At 36.7% G+C, this 21,150-nt stretch overlaps 1 protein-coding gene across 7 annotated transcripts in view; it reads right to left on the bottom strand.

Moving 5' to 3' along the window:
* Positions 1 to 21,150, bottom strand: part of TAOK3 (TAO kinase 3) — a 180,420-nt gene that overhangs the window by 21,769 nt on the left and 137,501 nt on the right. For all 7 annotated transcript variants that reach the window (XM_010828531.1, XM_010828528.1, XM_010828533.1 and 4 more), the window contains 3 exons: positions 13,539 to 13,673; positions 5,354 to 5,590; positions 3,228 to 3,356 (listed from right to left, as the gene is read on the bottom strand). In XM_010828531.1, the coding sequence (XP_010826833.1) occupies positions 3,228 to 3,356; positions 5,354 to 5,590; positions 13,539 to 13,673 (501 nt within the window). The remainder of the gene's footprint in view (positions 1 to 3,227; positions 3,357 to 5,353; positions 5,591 to 13,538; positions 13,674 to 21,150) is intronic.

Here is a 21,150-nt window from a genome sequence, read left to right as displayed (position 1 = left end):
TTTGCCAACAAAGGTCCGTCTAGTCAAGGCTATGGTTTTTCCTGTGGTCATGTATGGATGTGAGAGTTGGACTGTGAAGAAGGCTGAGCACCGAAGAATTGATGCTTTTGAACTGTGGTGTTGGAGAAGACTCTTGAGAGTCCCTTGGACTGCAAGGAGATCCAACCAGTCCATTCTGAAGGAGATCAGCCCTGGGATTTCTTTGGAAGGAATGATGCTAAAGCTGAAATTCCAGTCCTTTGGCCACCTCATGCGAAGAGTTGACTCACTGGAAAAGACTCTGATGCTGGGAGGGATTGGGGGCAAGAAGAGAAGGGGACGACAGAGGATGAAATGGCTGGATGGCATCACTGAATCGGTGGACGTGAGTCTGAGTGAACTCAGGGAGTTGGTGATGGACAGGGAGGCCTGGCGTGCTGCGATTCATGGAGTTGCAAAGAGTCGGACACGACTGAGTGACTGATCTGATCTGATATTTCCAAAAGAACAAAATACATAATTGTTTTAGATCATATGAGTGAAGGGAAGAAAGCAGCAAATCAGAGCAGTTAAGAAGATGTTAGTCTATGGGGAAAGTAAGAAGATCACTTTTAGAGAAAGTATTGGGCATCCTTTGTTCATACTGTTCATAAAGGTCCACCTACAAGCTGGACCTTTAATATCTGGTTAACTATTCAGTTGAAATCTTTTATTTATACCTATTTTACTTATGTTTTGTAATGTGGATGTCACACACTGTTTAGATTGTTTTGGCACTTAGCTAAGAAGTATTTGTAAATCAACTTTCAATTTTCCTGTTCCAGTGAAATCTCAAGTGAAATATTAGAATCAACAAGAACAAGAGCTATTTCCATTATGGAGTAAGCTGGGATCTAGATGCTGTGACTTCACTACTAGGTTTGGCATTAACCACTATATTGGACATCCAAACTGAAATATGATCATAAAAATTCATTTCAAAATCAAAAATAAATTATTTCTGGATCATCCATCACTCTGGATTACCCAGACCCCAGTTATCTATCAACAGTAGGGATAATGGAGATTGTTCTGTCATCTCAAGGATTATACCTTTTATTTTATTTTTTTTAGGATGATACCTTTTATATCAATATTTAAGCATACATGACATTTTCTTTTTCTAAAGATTTTTTTTTTTTGATGTGGACCATTTTTAGAGTCTTTATTGAATCTGTTACAATATTGCTTCTTTTTTTTTTAATGTTTTGGTTTTTGACACAGAGGTATGTGGGATCTTAGCTTCCCTACCAGGGATAGAACCCCCTACACTAAAAGGCAAAGTCTTAGCCACTGGACCACCAGGGAAGTCAACAGTCTGAACTAAGCTTTACTTCATAAGGAGTAATACTAGCTTTGCATAGAGAAAGTATTATAGAGGCTGTCTTAAATTGAGTGTAGGTTTGTTTTTCTTCATGAGAATGTGAAAGACTTGTACGCTTAGGCCCCTGGTCTTTAGCACTCATAAATCTGAGTATGGCAAACCCAAAATAGCTCTATGCCTGAGGACTGAGTGGGGACTCTCGAACGCTGTTCTGTGGGAGCATATTCTAAAGATGGAGTTCATACAAAGCTCCAAATACCTTAGTGGTACAAATGCTCAAAATGGTGGCTGCAGCCATAAATACGGCTTCCAGAACATGAGAAAACACATGGAGCTGTAAGTAAAAATCTATCTGCAGTTGAGAAATTTCCAAAATTTGTTACTGAAAAATCAGGTTTATCTCTGTGATCTAGTAACATCTATTAGGATATAATAATCCAGATCAAGAAATAAGTAAGAGAAAACAGAGAGCATGTAAACCTTCTTAGTTGGGCTATTTCTCTCCATAGCCTGGTTTTCCAGACCTTACAGTGTCAGACAGAGATGATTCTCATTCTGGCAGTGCAGGTTAGATAGAAATTTCTGTCAGTTCCAACAACTACCAGTGACCCATCTGGGCAGAGCAAACCCCAAGGCACTTGCTTTTAGTTATTGATTTAAAAATAACTGTTTAAAAAAAAAAAAAACTGAAAAGGAACCTAGCTAACTCTCATACTGTTAACTTGGAATATGTGCCCAAGTGACTGATTTCATATACTAAATCAAGTCCCATCTGACTTCTGTTAAGCCTTAATACACTAGTAGTCCACAAGTGAGAAACTCTAAGTCTTATGAGAAGGAATGTCTATGGACCTGCAAGCAATTCAGCTGTAAGTCCTGGTAAAAGAAGAAGTGAAGTCACTTGAGCTTCCAGTTCAAACTGCAGTTCCTCAGAGGAACTAAGTCCACTAGAGGTCTTCAACCTAATACTAAAGAATCACTCACTCACTGATCAAATATTTCACATGTACCAGGCACAGGGAAGTAATGACACAAAGAAAAAAGACATATGGTCTTTGCTCTTACTGCTTACTGGCTAGTAGGGTAAAATAGCTCAAATAATCATATATCTATATATAGATACATATAAAATAGAAAATTAGTGTTATAATACCAGAGGAACCTATCTTGGTCAAGGCAGTCAAGGGAAGGTTTTCCTGGGGAAGTGAAATTTAAGTTATGGTACTAATAAACAATCCTTAGTCTTACAAGGAGGCTGGAAAGGGATTGGGAGTAGGGATGGGGATGCAGAGAGCACCTTGGTGGAAGAAAGAGTGTGAGTGAAGACTGTGGAGATGGGCAGAGCTAAAGGACCCAAAGGTGACAACTGTGGCAGGAGTAGTGCTGAGCTGGGATGGGTAAGAGGTGAAGGGAAAGTTGGTATGAGGTAAGAAGGGAGGCTGGTAGCTGACCACATAGGGACTTCTAGTATTTTGATCAATGAGCAAATACAAATGAAAGAGCAATGAAAAGTCAATAAATATTATACTCATGAAGTGATATGATGGTTTGAAAACTTATGGTTTGAAAAGATCACTGGCTGACATGTGAAGAATAAACCAGAAATAGGTAAGAATGGTTTAGAGGGTTCCTGAAGTGTTCCTGGACAAGCACCATGAGCATCATGTGGGAATTTGTTAGGAACGAACATCTCAAACTTCACCCCAGATTCACTGAATCAGAACATCTAGTAGTGGGTTAGCAATCTGTTTTAATAATCACTTCAGGTGATGATATTAGAAAGTTTGAGCATTAATGGGTTACGATATTGTTCACAATGTAAGATGAATTAAGTTCTAGCCATTCTAATGGCAACTTGATGACTGCAAAATAATGGTATGCTTACCTCTTTTATTTTTTCCTTACAAATCTTATACTGCTTCTTCTGACTTTCTAAGAAAGTTGTCAAGTCTTTCTTTTGCTGGGCCAAGATCTGTTGCTGGAACTTCTTCTCATCTGCTGCAGCTACCTTTGCCTGATAAAATAACAAATATAATATAGGATGAATTGTTTTTAACACAGAATTCAGCTGTCTATTCTCCAATGCATTCAAAGAGTCCAAAAGTACCGAACAGCATAATTTTTTTGAACACATAATTCATAAAACACAGAAAAGGAAATACCTGTTTTGATTCTCTTGTATCTTAAACAAACAAAAAATTTTTAAAACTTATACCATCAAAAAATATATTCCCAATTATGGGAAAAACATGAAGGTAAACTGTAAATGTGTTTTATTGGACACATACATAAAATAAATGGGATGAAAGGCGGACCAAGGATTATAATAAAAACTCTTCATTATATTGTTGGTGGCCGAAGGGCTAAAGTATAAAATAGATAAATAACCATGACTGGCCAGTTTCTTTCTTTCCCCCCAAGAATTTAACTCTCTAATTGGTTACTTCAACCATCAGTATCTGAATGAGGTCATCTTTAGTATAACAGGCAAAAATTAATGACTTTTTGTTTTCTGAAGGATCTGCTATAATCCACAATAGTTGGGTATCAGGACATTTTGAGGACTCCTAGATGGATAGAAAATAGACTAGTCTTTGGCCATATAAGGCTGAATGCATCCAATCTCATCTGATCTCAGAAGCTAAACAGGGTCGGGCCTGGTTAGTACTTGGAAGGGAAAAAATAGACCAAATAAAAGATAACCCAACCAATACTGGCTCCTGAAAGTGACCAAATCTAAGCTTAACGGAACCATAGGTGAAGTACATGTGTAAGATGATATACTTAGAGAATAGAGGGGGGAAGTATGCGTCTTGGTTCTTTCTATGAATCTTTTCACTTTTATCTTCTATTATTAACAGTTTTTCCATTATGAACAATTTTTTCCACATATTTACCAAATCTAATTCCCAAGAAAGACTGGCTTATTTAATCAATATTACCCCTGTTTGGGCAGAGGTTTTCATGACACACTGCCTCTAGATTGGTGGCTGTTTGGGGGAATGATCCTACAATTCTGATGTTTCCTCCCCTGTAGATAGAGAGAGAGAGCTAGTGAGCCTGATTACTGAAGCACCCCTGACACCCTGTCCCCAGTCACTCCATCCCCAGGGAGCACAAATTCATTCCTGCTTTCCCACACTATGTAACTATATAAGTCTTATCGGGGTGGGAAAGGCAACTGGTTTAGTACTGCCAGTGCCTGGGTGGGTGAGTCTGTTTAATTTTGTTTGGGATTGTTAGGCCCATTTCCCTTCAGATATAAATCACTTCTCTAACATTTATTGGTAATAAAGAGATATTTTGACTATCTGCATTACCCTTCTATCTTAAAAAAAATTTTTTTTTATTTATTTGGCTGTGCAAGGTCTTAGTTGTGGCATGTGGGCCCTTTAGTTACAGCACGTGGGATCTAGTTCTTTGACCAGGGATTGAACCTGGGTCCGTTGCATTGGGAGCATGGAGTCTTAGTCACTGGACCACCAGGGTAGTCCCCCATCTTGTCTGTTTTTAAAATTAGTTTAGAACCTGGATGGGGAAGAAAGATGTTCCTAGAAGACCCAACAGTAGCCAGATCAACTATTTGCTGCCATTTACCAAGGTAAGGTGCCCGTTCGTAGGCCAGTCACCACTAAAAGGGACTATTTGTAGAGCAGTTTTCTTTTGAAGAGGACTGTATGAGGCAGGCACACAGTAACAGACCTGAAAGGTGCAAGTTTCCATAGGATAGAAGCATCTTGTTTCTTTTCATTTGTATCATACCTCCATCAGGGAACTGATGCTCAGAATACAATTGAAAAGACAAGGATGCAATATATACTTTCATTTACTATTTGAACTTATAATGACAAATTTAAGTAGCCTCATAAAACCTGGACCCCTCTTCCCCAAAGCAACCCTGTTCCTCCATCACTAAAAAGCACAATACACCTGCCTCCTGCTCACAGGATGTGGCTGACTGGGACAGGCTTGGCTTGGCTGTGGTACAAGGGCATGAGTGTGTATACTGACCTCCTTTTCTATGATAGCCACTTGCTTCTTGGCCAGCTTCTCCAGCTCGATGGACGAGTTGTTGGCATGCGTCTCCACCTCTTTCTGTAGCTTGAGGCGGTGCTCGTCCATCTCAGCCTTCAACTTGTTCTCCAGGGCGATCAGCTGCTTCTGGTGCTGGCGCCGCATCCGCTTATAACCTGACATCTGTTCCCGCAACTCGTTCTCCTGCTCATGCTCATGGATCTGTCGTGTAACCTGATTTGGGTTGGGGAACAGAACTCAGGTTACCAGATTCATGGAAGAGGAACGTTCAGGCAAAGCAGAAGAACCCTCTGGTAGAATTTTATTTATCATCATCAGCATCAGTTCAGTTACTATTTCCTGAACACTCACATGTTCCAGGCACTGTGAGTAGGGTCATCTCTAATCCTACAAACAATCTCATTCACTTGTTCATTCTATTCACTCATGAAGTATTGTTACTATCACCATTTTATAGATGAAGAAATTGAGACTTAAGGAAATTAATGTATCCATTCAGCCAAAAATATTCACGTATTTTTGATATATCACAATATATATCCTCATGGTCATATAGCTAATAAAGATTAGAGCTGGGATGCAGACCCATTTCTATCTGATTTCAGAAACAGCACATGCTATTTCCACTACACCAGGATCTTTCAACCTCAGCACTACTGACAATGAGCCAGATAATTCTTGGTTTTGAGAGGCTACCTTGTGTGTTGTAGGATGTTTAGCAACATCCCTGGCTGACCCAACAGATGCCAGTAGCACGTCCCAAGTTAAGACGATATTAAAAGTCTGTAGACATTCCCGAATGTCCCCTGGTGGGCATCTCTCTCTGGTTGGGAAGCACTGCACTATAGCATACTGCTTATTTGTTTCTTTTTAAAGATCACATCTCTAACAGTTATAGGAATCTTAAATACCCTTTTAACATAGTTTGAATGAGATTTATTTCTGATTCTTAGTATGAACTGAGTGAGAGTGAGAACAAGCTCTTTCCTTTTAAATCATCTATCTCCTTCCTCCCCTTCCCCACAAAAGAGATATTAACAATTACAAACACTCACTTGCTCTCTGAGGAGAAAAGATTCCTGTAATTTTGGGATGGTTACTTTTCTTAGTAATTTTTCCTTAACCCATTCTCAAGTGACTATCCAACAAACTGAAGATTCCAAGTGTAAATTTCAGCATCTCTTGTTTCTATTAAACCTTTTCTGGTTTTCCAGTCCTTTCTTCAATTTACAACCCCTCATTATTGTCTTGTTAAGAGTCTCTGGTCACTTCCTTCTAATCTTCCCTAGTTTAGTAGAAAGTCTTAATTACATAATTATAACTTTAATTTTGTTTTACACTATATAATTCAGTCATTCCAATCTACTACTATAAGACACTTCTCCCCAGCCTAACCCTCAGACAAGTTTTACTGGAAATTTTCAAGCTGCTCTTAATTCTCTCTACTGTTTTCATTTAATGGGTCAAAGTACATTTTGTACAAAGGACAGTTTGTTTCTTTGCTCTTTTTAGAAGGTGTCCCTGCATTCTTGACTGAGTCCTTACTATCAAGAGAGTGCTGTTCTGTAACTGGATAGCATTATCAAAGTACACCATTAAACTGAAGGCGAACTCTTGAAATCTTTCCAGTTGAATCTAATACTAGGTTTCTCATATTCATGTTTCTTTTTTAAAGGACAACACTCTTTAAGAATAAAGAATAAGCACGGAAGATGTTTCAAGACCAAAGAACAAACAAAAAACAGGATAGCATCACCAAAGAGGCACCTGACACTTTAAAAGAAAATAATCTGTTTTGCCATCATTATTTTTTTAACATGTATTTATTTCATGATAAAAGGAAGAATTAGTTTGAAATATATGTATATGTTTTACTTTCTTGTGTCTTTCTGAAGTTCAATTATAGAGGAAAAAAATTCCAATCAACTGAAAGGATACCATTTAGTTCTTTTCACATTCACTTCTTTTTCAAACAAATATGGCAGTAAAGTGTCTGTTTTGGGGTAATGAGTTTGAGACATGTTTCACATATAAATTTATTTTTTTCTTATTTGATCATCCCTTTCTTAATCAGAGTCTCAAAGTTGAGGCATGGCACACTCTACATACAGCCATCATGACACATTTAAAACTTGCCAGCATATTGTTTGGCTTGTGGTCAATAAAATAGTCTCAGGATAGCCACTTCCCTAAACCAGGTAGCCTCAAGATAAAATGGAAATGAGTTGTATCAAGAACATTTTCTATCCTAATTGGTGGGTGAGTCCCTGTGAAGAGGGTTGGTCCTATCACATACCAGATCATATAAGCATGTGGCAGAGACAAATTACAAGCTCACCATATTATCACTGTACATCCCTGAATGTTAGGGGAGACATTTTGCTTGTAAATGCGAATGCATCCCGTAATTTGGATAATCACTTTCTTAAACTCCTAATATCACCTTTCATTTGTTACAACCATAATTTCTAAATTTCAAAGTAATTGTCTTTTCAGGTACATTTAGAGTTACTGAATTTTAGAGTTCCATGCTCAAGTTAGATAGATGAATTTAAATAAAAGTATAATGATATTTCATTTATCAAGTCTAACATGAAATACATTAAATTATTATAGTTATGTATTCAGTATGTTTTAAGTTTATAGTTTGTGTTTTATGAATATACTATCTGGTCAACAATGAAAAATCGCTCATAATTTTAATCATGCTTTACGGTTTACACAATGTGCTTTCACATGTAATTTATTTCTTTAATTTTAATAAAGCCTGGGATTTGAACTAAGGTCCTAGGCTCTTGAATTGATTAAGGAAATTCATAACACCAAGGCAGAGAAGAAAGGAAACTTTCTGTTATGAAGTAATGGAAGGAACCAAACACCCCGGAGAGTGAGAGCTGGAGAGAATGGTAAGTCTAAACTACAAACTGAATAACTCTGAAGATCTGAAAAAGTTATCAAAATGTAATTGACTGGTTTTTACAACGATAGCCTCAAAAATGTGATCAGCGAAAAATGGGTAGTATCATCTTACTACACTAAATAGGTTTCTGGGAGATAAATCTCATTCCATCCCTCCCTAAATAACTGATCTTGGGCAAATTACATAATTTCTTGAAGTCTAACAATATCTTCATTTGTAAAGGGGAACTACTGCGATGATGAAATAACACTTGTGCCTAGCAAGGTGTCTGACACATAGGAGATGTTGAATATATGTTGGTTTCCTTCTTCTGCCAAACTAACAGAATTTTTTTTTTTATTAATTTTTTTTTAATTAATTTTTTTTTCCCCTCAGCATTTCTGGTGATGGAGACATAGTATAGAAGTGGATCCAAATTTGCTGTGTGACACAGAGAGCTCAACCCAGTCTCTTTGACAACCAGAGGGGTGGGATAGGGTGGGGGGTGGCAGGAAGGTTCAGGAGGGAGGGGAAATATGTATACTTGTGGATGATGCATGTTGATGCATGGCAGAAACCAGCACAATAATGTAAAGCAATTATCTTCCAATAAAAAATTTAAAAAAAGAAGTGGATTCAAGAGAAAGGACAAATTTAACAATAAAACTGTACCTGTATCCAGGTTGTGGATTATAAGTATATATAATTTCTGACTCTGAATTAGCTATTTCATATATCTGGAATAATATATAAAAATAAAAAAACCATAAATGAAGACTGAACTTTTTCCAGGAAGTTTCTGTAGCCATTGAATTCTACCCTACTTATTCCAGCAAAATTTGGTCCTAAAACAAACCACTTCATTCTAAGTGTACTTTGTGCCTATCCCAAGTACAGAACATTGCACTAGGAGGCTAATAAACAACTTACTAAAGATAAAAGAGGAGTATGGTGGCTGATAATGTTACCCTCTTAAGAGATCAAAGCCAACTTACAAGACTAATTATGTGGAAGAATAAAAACAACATAAAACTGGCTACCTCAGCCCTTAGAACAAATGAACTTTATAGCAAGTTCTTAAAAAGAATAGAACGAGTCACATACTGGCATCAGAAATTTGTCATTCCACTCTTTATAACACCTAGGGAAAAAAAATGTTTCAAATTCATACTAAAGTAATGACTGATCACAGGCAATTCTGCCTTATACAGAAAAACTGACATAAGGAGCTTTGAAATGCACACTTATAAATCCAAATTCTCCTGTGATAAGAGGACTGGAAGATACTTCATTTATTCATTCATTCAACACTTTTATTGAGAGACTATGGTCATGTGAGTTGGGCGGTAGCACAAGTGAAAAATACTATCAGCAATGATCTTAGTGAGATTAAAAAACCAAGAAAAAGGAAAAGAGGAGATGTGCAATATTTTGATAAGCAGCCTCTGGTGTATTTATGCTGAGGTTCTAGTATTTTTATGCTTGTTTATCAAACTCTTTCAGGTACACAATTTCACAGTCAGCTCAATGATTAGGTCGCATTTTAAAAAATCAATTGAAGATTTCATTTTTATATGAACTTTTCTATTGAATCTGGTAAAACCAAAGTCAAAGAATCTATATTTGAATGGACAGAACAATAATCATCTTTCTCTCACATGCTTTCCTGGAGACTAGAAATTAAGAGTTTCATGCCCCTCTCCCTAATGTGTATTCTAACATAAATCCACACATGTAGCAAGACCACTGCATTCTAGTTAGAATTCCTTTACAAGGCCATACAGAGGCTGAACTATCTTATAGAATGGCCTTGGTGCTCTCTATAGTAACATCTACTTGGGAACTGCCAGGGACCCAGGACACTATGAAATTTTAAGAAATGACATCAGATGTAACAACAGCTGAAAACACACTTATGGGTCACTAATTTAATTAAAATATTATGGTCTCCATTCACCAATAATAAAAACTCAAGGAAAGCACATCTCAAGAGTCTAAGAAGTCAGATGAGTAATTCTGAAGAACTATATAAATAATTCTTTTCTTCAGACAACAAATCAGCCCAGTATGAACTTTCTTACAGAAAAAGAAAAAGAAAGGATAAAATAAAAGAGATTCTATGAAATGACATTCCTTCTAATTTTTCAAAATAAGGTCAATAACTTCTGCTCTTAAATTATATACATATATATATCTGTAAAGTTTCCTTAGAGTTTACTCTGGCATCAAGGTCCTTTGTTACAAACATAATTGTGCAACAGTCCATGATAATGTGTAAAAAAAAAAAAAATCTCAGTTTTAAGGTGCCAAAATAATAAAAATATCTAGTAGTAAAAGCCTGTAGATCCCTGGCTTAATATATTTGTCAGCAGCCCCATTCAAAAGCACGATGTAGAAAGAAATGCTAAGGGGAAAAATAGCAGAGCTAGGCCTCTTACCAGTTTATGTAGAAGAGGTAGGCTGATACAAGAAATTTGAGGAATTGTAATTATTTTTTTTTATCAGTTTGCAAGCCTGTTTAAAACAGACATCACTCATTTATCTAGTAACTGAAAAACTAATTTCTAAATTCTTTTTCTTCTTGTTGTTCACTTTTAGATCACTCTGTGGCTTGCTAACACTTCTGCTAGAATGTTATAAAGAAAGAGTAGGACCAAAATAAATAAATCAGTATAGTATTTCTACTAACTATGAGACGTGAAGTTTCAACAGTGACTTGATTATTTAAACCCCAGTCTTTCATTTTTCTGTGATCTTGTTCTTACTTTTATGTCATTTTAAGGAATTTTAGACTTTCTCACTTGAGTAGGGATACACAAAAAATAATAAGGTGTGAGGTAAGTTTTTAAAAATTAGATACTTCCTTTTGATGTTCCAGTATTCTGATTTATATATTCCTATTGGAATTAGCCTTTAAAATAACATAATGGATAGCGGAACTGTAGTAATCGATAATACACATTAAAATATCCATACCAACAGTTAGATTGTCCAAAATGGGACATGGAACAACTCAACACCACACTACTTTTCCCTTCATTATTTTTTTTCTCCCTAAAAACCATTTGATACAAATACTGCTGAACTCTAATAAACTTACATCAATCCCACCCTGACTCCCAAATGATCACATTTGAAGAAAATTTTACACATAAACCAACTTATTCTGTGATTACAGAAACAGCCTATCAGCCACTCTGTTTTTAACTTAATGCAGGTGCAGGGGCCTTCTAGCAAATCAAAATTCCATCAGATAGACTGATCCCAGCTGTTCTCTGAATGGGCACTAGGAAGTCTGCAGGATTCAGAAGGGCTCCTAAGGACTCTGCCTGTGGCCCTGAGATGGCCTAGTAGGGAAGCAGCTTTCATCATCCACAGAGAGGGAGACTGACGGCTGATGTACACACAGAGTAGCCCTGGGTGAGTCCACAAATGCAAGCGTGAGATCATTCTGGCATGGCAGTAGTGATCTTCCTGGGCGGCAGGAGAGGTCATGAATATATGATGTGGGAATGAGGGTGTGGCAAGTTGACAGAAGAAGAGAACCTGTCCCAGAGAGGGAAAACCCACTTGGTACAATGTCTGCTTCAAATATTCGAAACCTGCTTATGGAGCCCTGAATCTCAAGGGCTGTTGATTTCTCTCATTTCAACATGCATGAGTCTGGATAAAGGTACAAGTCTCAGAAGAGTCAGTGGTAAGTAGTCATATTCCAAACACACCATATTTCTTCTTTTATCAGGTATCATGGTATGAAGGTATTTATTCTTTAATAATTTCATGATACTTTATTTAGACTCAAAGCATGTTTTATAGTTGGCTTAAACAATCATTAGCAAACACAGAGTGGACATTTTAAGATCTCCATTACACAGTACGGCATGCATTTAAAATGAAAAATTGTTCATTGAAGAGAATACAAGAAACTTCTATACAAAGGAACGTAAAGGCAGGCTTATTTATAAGCAGCCTAAATTAAATTGCTTGCTTTTAGACAGCAGCAGGCATAGCGATATGTAGGTGCTTTAACTTCCATTTTCCTTATATTTTGGGTTTTTCAAAATTACAATCCATTATCAATCCCAAAGATAAATGAAGCCTTTTAAAACACTTGAGAATTACAAGTGGAAATCAGATTTTAAAAATAGGACAAGAAAAAAATCATCATTTCTGGGTCGGCCTTGGATGATGTCATCATAGGTTCTAAATGTAATAGCTGGGCAGTGTATACTAACTCTTCCTGCCCATGTGACCTCTAACATCAATTCAGGCAAAACAACTAATATTTCAATAATTTTTTTGGCTGAGAAGTGAGATTTGGAAACAAAAGATTAAAGAGAGTTTAGAGTGCCAAGGATGAAATGATGTGAATGTGTGTGTGTGTGTGTGTGTGTGTGTGTGTGTGTGTGTGAGACTATGAGTGCGCACGCGCACGCATGGGGGGCCAAGGGGAGGAGGCATGAAAACTAACTCTTCCAGCACACACCCCTTTTGCTACTACAAGGGCATCCAGCAATCACATTTGCAATAGTAAAAATGCTGAAGGATCCTACAGAATCTTTGCGCCCACAACCATCCCCACCCTCTCTTACAAAGCCCTTCTTGTTCTACGGGTGCCAGGAAATTCTTCAGGGGTTAAATGGGGAAGTGCAGCCACTACCATTGTTGCAATAAATAAATGAATGAACCAGAACGAACCGGCAATCCATCCCTGGGAACCAAGTATCTTATTTCCTACAATTATATACGTTAGCCAGCAACCATATATATATATATATTTTTTTAAATTGTGTTTTATCTTTTGATGTGTGTGTACACATTACAGACACACATGCATCTATACAAAAAGGAGCATAGTGCCCTGCATACACACACATCCAATACCTTTAAAATATTTTTTTAGCATTATTATTTCAATGAAAAGACAAACAGCTTTTACAAAATTAGATACATTAGCAACTTCATCTCAAAGGCCTTTTATTTTGCACACACAGCATATATAAATACACACACACACACACACACACACACACACACAAAGGGTTTTTTTTTCCCATGCCGTAGACAATGCTAAAATATCTGAGATCAGGTTGCTATGCCAACAGATTTTTTCTAAAATGAAAAAAATTATTAGGAGGGAGAAAACATTCTTGACTCCTTTCCTCCCATCCATGAAGCCGAGAGAGGCTCAGGGAGGGCGAGAGGCTGCCAGATGGGGAGGAGGGGAAGGAAGGGAAGGTGGGTAGAGGGGTGTTTGCTTACCAAAGATGCTGATTTGATCGTGGCAAAGCGCTCTCTGTTCCGGTAGTGGAGGGCCTGGCTCTGAACTGACTGGGTAGGCCGCGGCTCAGGCCTGGGATCGCCGTGGCCCGCCTCATCCCTTATGAATACATGATCCTGCAGAAATGGATAAAAACAAGGAGAAAGTCCAGCTGTGCTCTTTCCTCGCCGGCTGCCTCTCTCTCACCCCTCTTTCTGCACAAGCACTGCTGTTTGAAATGCATAGTTTAGCTCTCTGCTAGTCCCCGCAGCTCCCACGGTACAAAATGAATAAGCAACACATTGCAGCCTTCAGTTAGGAATGTCAGCTGATCGCTAGTGGGATGCCTTCTGAATCCCTGGCAGGCTTTTTCTTTACCTCCAGAATTACATATATGCAAAAGAAAAAAAGAATAGAAAAAACAAGGCAATGTACAGACTCCTTAGAACAGTTTGCTTAAAACGCTGTAACCAAATAATTCCTTTAAAAATGTCATGTCCATGTCTAGCAAGGAGGATGCTGGTGGCTTTTAACATAAAAGCGAGCCTCCGCCTCATTCCCTTGAAAGATCTGCTTTCTCAATTTAATTTTATTTGAAATCTGTTCGGTAGGATCATCGTTCTGCCTAGAACCAGTGTAGGCTTGTGCTGAACTGCCTCTCTATCTTGTGCTGGGAAGATTCGGCAGTCACTGAGGGATCCTGCTTTCCAGTCATGATCGTACACAGTTCTAGCACCTTCTCTCTACAGCTTCTGAAAGGATTTTTTTTTTTAGATTTAAAGAGACAGGCATACAATTTTAACCAAATGATACTTTCACAAATTCTTCCTCAACTCTGTGTCGGTATGGTCACGAGAGAGAGTATAGCTGGAATTTAATGCCCTTGACTGATTTAATCAAGTCTGTGCTTCTTGACGGGCAAAGATGATTAATCTTATTGTAGTGCCCAGTGAAAAATAACATTCCCTGGAAGGATAATAATGGATGTTTCTTAAATGCCATTGAAATGACTTTTAAAGGGGAAAATGCTTTCAAAGGGCGATGCTTTGCTCTATAAAAGATGAAGTGGTCAGTCAGTAAGTAGCACTAACCTTTCAGAAAAAAAAATACTATAATAAGTAATAACTCAGAAACATGTACAACCATGGTGGATTTTCAAATAGTACATGTTCAGGATGGGGAAAGAAAAATTAATTCTCTTATTGCCCTGGGGTTTTAGGAGAAACCATTGTGAGAAGTCAGTTTTGCATTCTGTCTCTGGCTATTTGGAATCTCTTATAATTGCTCTTTCTTTCTTCAGGAAATAAAATTATAAAGAGGCTTAAAAAACAAAATTTTATTATATAGTGTAAAATGTTGACAAGTCAAAACATATAAACTCCTTGAGGAAAATTAAATTTTACACCCAGGTTTCTAAGTAAAAGAGAAGAGCCATGATTAAATTTATCACTGGGCTAATTTTCTTTCCCCTTTTATAAAGTTAGAATGCTTCAGAATGTTGCGAGGGTATCTACCGTTACATCTATATTTAGATTTTTTTTTCAGAATTACTATATTGTGGCCTATTTTGCTTTCAAATAATTAAAGTACCTTTAATGCCACTGAAGACATATATATCAAATTTGAGGGGTGCTCTATCTCTGTGCTGTCCAATAAGATAGGCTTTAGTCACATGAATATTTTAATTAAATAAAACGTAAAATTCAGTTTCTCACATGGATATTTTAATTAAATAAAATGTAAAATTCAGTTTCTAAGTCATTCCAGCTATGTTTCAAGCTAGCCACTAACTATGGCTACCATATTGAACACTGCAGACATAAATAATTTCTATCATTGCAGAAAATTCTATTAGATGGTGCTATAGATTAAGAATGCATCTTAACCCATATTTTTGAAATTTGTAAAAAAAAATACTTGATAGGTCAACTTAAAATTTTCTTATCATCTCCTTGGAAATCTAAACTCTTATTTCACTGGGCAAAGAGAGATTAGGTGCAGGATATATGCACCTAGATTTATGGTTCTAAAGATGAAGGCCCTGAGATCTACTGCCATTCAGATTATTTATTAATAAATATTTATTCTGAATATTAACTCCAAAATCAACCTTACTTAATATTATAATCCCAGAAAAGCAATAAGCTTCTAAATGCCAACAGTCAGAAGAGAGAGGCTCAGCAGAGGCCTGTGGTTTACAGGTCAGAGTTTTGGTATTAGTTAGCTAAGTACACTTACTGAGAGGGAGCTCTTCAATGCTGTGGCAGCAGCTAAATTTCAAATTTTAATAACTTGGTTTACAAAGTTAACCAGTGACATTAGAATCCACGCTATTCACATAACAGAATAAAACAGAACACATTCATGTGTAAATAAGTATAACTCTAATATTAGTTTTCTATAATTTTCTAATAATTTTCTCTCAGATAAAAATTAACACTTATAGGTTAGGACTCTGCTTATCAAATTAAAAGTCACATCATATTAGCTAAGTTTTTAAACTCAAGGATACTGAAATACACTGGAAAAATTAAAATCTGAAATCATAGTGATTTTAGTTGACATGAAGCAAATTAAATGACCAACTATGGCATATTTTAAAAATAATGCTATTTTAGAACTTAGTCTGAGAGAATAGGTCCAAAATTTTAATCTACTTTAAGTATAATAAATAATATTAAAAGTATAATCCCTTGTGTTCTTCCTCATTTTTTTTTTAAATTTTATAAAAGAATTCTTAGTTCCTGTAGTAGCTTCGTTACAGAGATCACAAACATTAAAAGTCTCCAAATAGATGAGAGACCACAGGATGAGGCAGTATTTTCATCTAACAGTGGATATCCACTTCAAGAACACAGGGATAAATTTTAAAATATTCAACACCACTGCTTAAAGTTCAAAATTTTACAGACAACTTAAATAATAATGCAATTTTAAAATTAGGGCAATGTGACTTGAAAAGCAAGTAAGAACTTATTAAACTATCAGCTTTATTGGGTATGTATTCTGTTGGTTATATCACCCCTTCAAGCAATAGCCCCTTTGAGAATGATTGTACCTGCCTCCCAGAGTTTCCGACCTGAACACATTTTAAGATCAATATTGGAGAGGGTCAATTTGCTATTTTATGCAGTTAAGCACCACTGCATATGATTTACAAATGAAGATGAGAAGACCAACATCTTCTCTGATGCTGAAGAATGATTTTTAGAACAAATATCATGTTTTACTTTACCAAGACAATATATATGACTTGCTTATAGTTTATCCTTAAAATCTTATCCAGAAGCAAGCAAAATAGCTCTCTGAAATATACGGTTTTGGGACCAGTTTTAAGTAAATTTATAGTGTCCTTTCATTATAAAAAGAAATAAAATTTCTTCAGATTTAAAAACTTTACTCTTATTCCCTGGACAAAGGGCTTTACTTTTATGTAGAAGTTTTCCCCTAAATGTCTGACTATTTATGCTTCTGAAGTGATATGGTGTGATCACTCGCTCAGAGTTTCTAGATTAACTTGAAATTAACCTTGGAAACCACTCCACTGGACTCTGTTATGCTTTCAGTATATCTTTATCACACTCCTCATCATACTTATACTCATCTGTGCATGAGACTGTGAGCTTTCTGAAGGCAGAGTAAATGTGGTTTACTGAGGTTCAAAAAACCTCAGTCTTTGCAGCACCTATCATGGTGCTTGATACTTTGTGGGCATTCAAAAAATGTTTGCTGAATAAATAAGCTCAAGAATATAGGTCTGAGAAGATTCTGAGAAAGTGACTTTTTTTATTATTTAATAGAATCCTAATTCATATTTCATAAAAACCTGTCACTTTGTACTTTAAGGCAGTTGCAAAACAGTGACACACACACAAGCACATCTTTACATGGGGGGATTAGAGGGGATCTAAGAATGGCTCTTTTTTCTGGTGATGAGAAGTCTTTTTATAGATTCCCATACCTTTCACACTGTGGAGAAGGGATCAGCAAACTCACCATCTTTTTTGTTTTGTTCACTTCAAAATGATTAAATAATTGCCTAAGCAGGTGCAACTATCAAAAGCTGGGGCTAGAGGAAGGGGAGAAGATGGAAAAGGGTGTCTTCACCTGGAAAGATAGCTGTTAGGGAGAAAAAATGACTGGCAGAACACTGAAAGAAGGTACCATGGAGGGGTGGTTTGTATGACTGCTCTGTTCAAGAAACATTATCTTCATATATTAATTTACTTTTACTTGGCCAAATGCAAGTTGAAGAGTCAAAGAAACTGCCCCGCTCTTCAGCAAAAATAATAGGAAAGGCCACTGAAGCAAGTGAAAATTAAACTAGAACATCCTATCCCCTCAAGGACATTTCTTTCTTTCCTCTCACGAAAATGGGGAAAGCTGTTCTTTTTTTAAATAAGGGGAAAAGAAAACCCTCACTAATATTGATTAATGGAAAGGGTCAAGGAAAGCTTTAGGAGTTAGAAGAGAACAAGTTTTTAAAAAACTGATCTCTAAACAGGGGCCATGATGACTACAGTTCATTAGGCATACTAGAAACAACAAATTGATTAGTGAACAAAGAATTTTAATACATAAGTCTCATGATCTATATTAACAGAAGGCAGCAGCAAGCAAAAATAATTGATTGTAGACTTTAACAAAATAAAAATATACCTTTCAATTGACAAATTAAAAACAATAGACTTTTGTTGCTTAGAACAAAATTAAAATCTGCTTGCTACTGCTGTACACCTAATGGTTAAGGTGTAGGGTGGAGGCTCAGAGGCAGCCTAGGCTACAGCAAAAAACCCAATCTGGATTAAGAGTTTACCCTGGACTCACTTGTGAATAATCAAGAACTGAGGTGTAGAGTTGTGTCCCATAAAAGTTCATCTTCATGTTAGTTCACAAAACATTTATTGGGTGCTTACTATGTGATAGGGATTTCCCAGGTGGCACTAGTGGTAAAGAACCTGCTTGCCAATGGAGGTAGACTAAGAGACACAGGTTTGATCCCTGTGTCAGGATGATCCCCTGGAGGAGGGCACAGCAACCCACTGCAGTATTCTTGCCTAGAGAATCTCATAGACAGAGGAGCCTGGCAGGCTGCAATCCAAAGGGTTGCACAAAATCATACACAACTGAGCAACTTAGCATGCATACATGCACAATGTGCTAAGACACCCAGCTAGGTGGTATTTGAAGAGAGGCGTCCTGGAGAAGCAAAGAGTCTAGAGATGTAGTCATAGTCATATTACTGGAAAAAGCAGTGTGGCAACACTACAACGGAGGAAAGAAGTGCGTGCCTAAAGTTTATTTTGTCAGAATATACCTTTAGACTTATCAAACCATTCTTGTTCAAAAGGAAGATTGGATTAGGATTTCTTCAGGGCCAGGGAAAGACCAGAGTAGAGGCAAAGACTGTAGAGAGGGAAGTAACTTGAAAATCTGGTGTTAAAGGAAAATTTTCAGTGTGCCACTTTGCATTTTTTGGGCTTGATCTATGATAGGTCTGTCCTCCTAAAATTAGGTTATCTTTATTCTGGATGCAGAACAGTTAGTTGCAAATCACGCTCTTAATAGTTATACATGGCCCTTAAAAGTAAGTTTACTTCCTATACAAATATATACAATCATATATATGATTTGACTAATTTAGCATATGTCTGCAATCTTAATTGTAACAGTCAAGAGCGGGGAACAAAACAATTCCCTATCCTTATTCTTACATTTTAATATTTATTAAGCCAGTTCTTATTGTCAAGAATACTGTTATTGGAGACAATCTATTGTTTAAATCTTTCAAACCATAAAAATAATACTTAATATTATTCAAGCCTTTTAAACCATTATGTTCAAAATAGCACAGTGTTTAGTATCTGGTAAGCAATTTATTCATTGTGTATTTTTTGTTTGTTAATTCACTCATTCCTTAGAGATTTACTGAGTGCCTATGCTGTGCCAGGTACTGTTCTAAGGTGTTGAGATACAGCACAGAACAAGGTAAGCATAATTTTGGCTATGATGACATTTATACCCAAATCATGAAATAATGAATTAGTACATAGTATAATTTTAGATAGTGACAAGTATAAAAAAGACAACAAAATAGGATAATGAGATAATGGTAGAACATTATTTATAAAATGATAATTCAGTGATACATAGGCTTTTCTATATCAAGGTATCTCTTTACCAAACAACTTGAAAGTCACATTAGACATTTACTCTTTTAAAATTTACAGGAATAGAAGCACAACATTTTAGAGCTAGAAACAATGTTGGAAATCATACAGAACAACTCCTTATTTTACAGATGGAAAAACTGAGGTTTGGAGAGGTTTGTGACTTGTCTAAAGTAAAATAAAACTAACAGTGGCAGAGAGAACTTAAAACTAATTTTCTCATTCCTAGAGTCCACACCTAACTTTCTGTTGAGAGTTTAAGATCCTACTTTCTTCACAGTGTCTTACTGATTTTGAAAAATGTGTTATTTATTACTGAAAACATATGTTATGTAGGAAATAAATAAGTTACTTTTTTTAAAGCAAAAAAAAAAAAAAAATCCCACTTTATGTTCCCAAGTGAAAAACTTTGAATTCAAGTAAAAAAACAAATATGAAACTTATGAAAAATTTATTTCTATTATGTTTAAAGACATGAAGCCCAAGTATAAGGCTAAATGGGTTTCATGAAGAGATACCATTATTTAATATTAAGTTTTTATATGCAATGGGCTTCCCTGATGGCTCAGGTGACAAAAAATCTACCTTCAATGAAGGAGACCTGGGTTCTACCCCTGGGTTGGGAAGATGCCCTGGAGAAGGGAATGGCAACCCACTCCAGTATTCTTGCCTGGAGAATTCCATGAACAGAGGAGTCTGGGGGGCTACAGTTCACGGGGTTGCAAAGAGTCGGACATGACTGAATGACTAAGCACATATATATAACATGCTCTATTTTTTTAGCCTGCTTCTATGTTTTCCTTTTTTAAATTGTGGTAAAATAAAGTTACCATCTTGATTATTTTTAAGTGTATGGTTCAGTGCTGGACTGGAAGAAACACAAGCTGGAATCAAGATTGCCGGGAGAAATATCAATAACCTCAGATATGCAGATGACACCACCCTTATGGCAGAAAGTGAAGAGGAACTCAAAAGCCTCTTGATGAAGGTGAAAGTAGAGAGTGAAAAAGTTGGCTTAAAGCTCAACATTCAGAAAACGAAGATCATGGCATCCAGTCCCATCACTTCATGGGAAATAGATGGGGAAACAGTGGAAACAGTGTCAGATTTTATTTTTCTGGGCTCCAAAATCACTGCAGATGGTGACTGCAGTCATGAAATTAAAAGACGCTTACTCCTTGGAAGGAAAGTTATGACCAACCTAGATAGCATATTGAAAAGCAGAGACATTACTTTGCCAACAAAGGTCCATCTAGTCAAGGCTATGGTTTTTCCAGTGGTCATGTATGGATGTGAGAGTTGGACTGTGAAGAAGGCTGAGCACTGAAGAATTGATGCTTTTGAACTGTGGTGCTGGAGAAGACTCTTGAGAGTCCCTTGGACTGCAAGGAGATCCAACCAGTCCATTCTGAAGGAGATCAGCCCTGGGATTTCTTTGGAAGGA

This window comes from Bison bison, unplaced genomic scaffold (genome assembly GCF_000754665.1).
Source record: "Bison bison bison isolate TAMUID 2011002044 unplaced genomic scaffold, Bison_UMD1.0 scf7180017864495, whole genome shotgun sequence".
In the NCBI taxonomy this organism is placed as follows: domain Eukaryota; kingdom Metazoa; phylum Chordata; class Mammalia; order Artiodactyla; family Bovidae; genus Bison; species Bison bison.
Note: the sequence above shows the minus strand (reverse complement) of the source record. Positions and strands in the feature narration are given on the sequence as shown.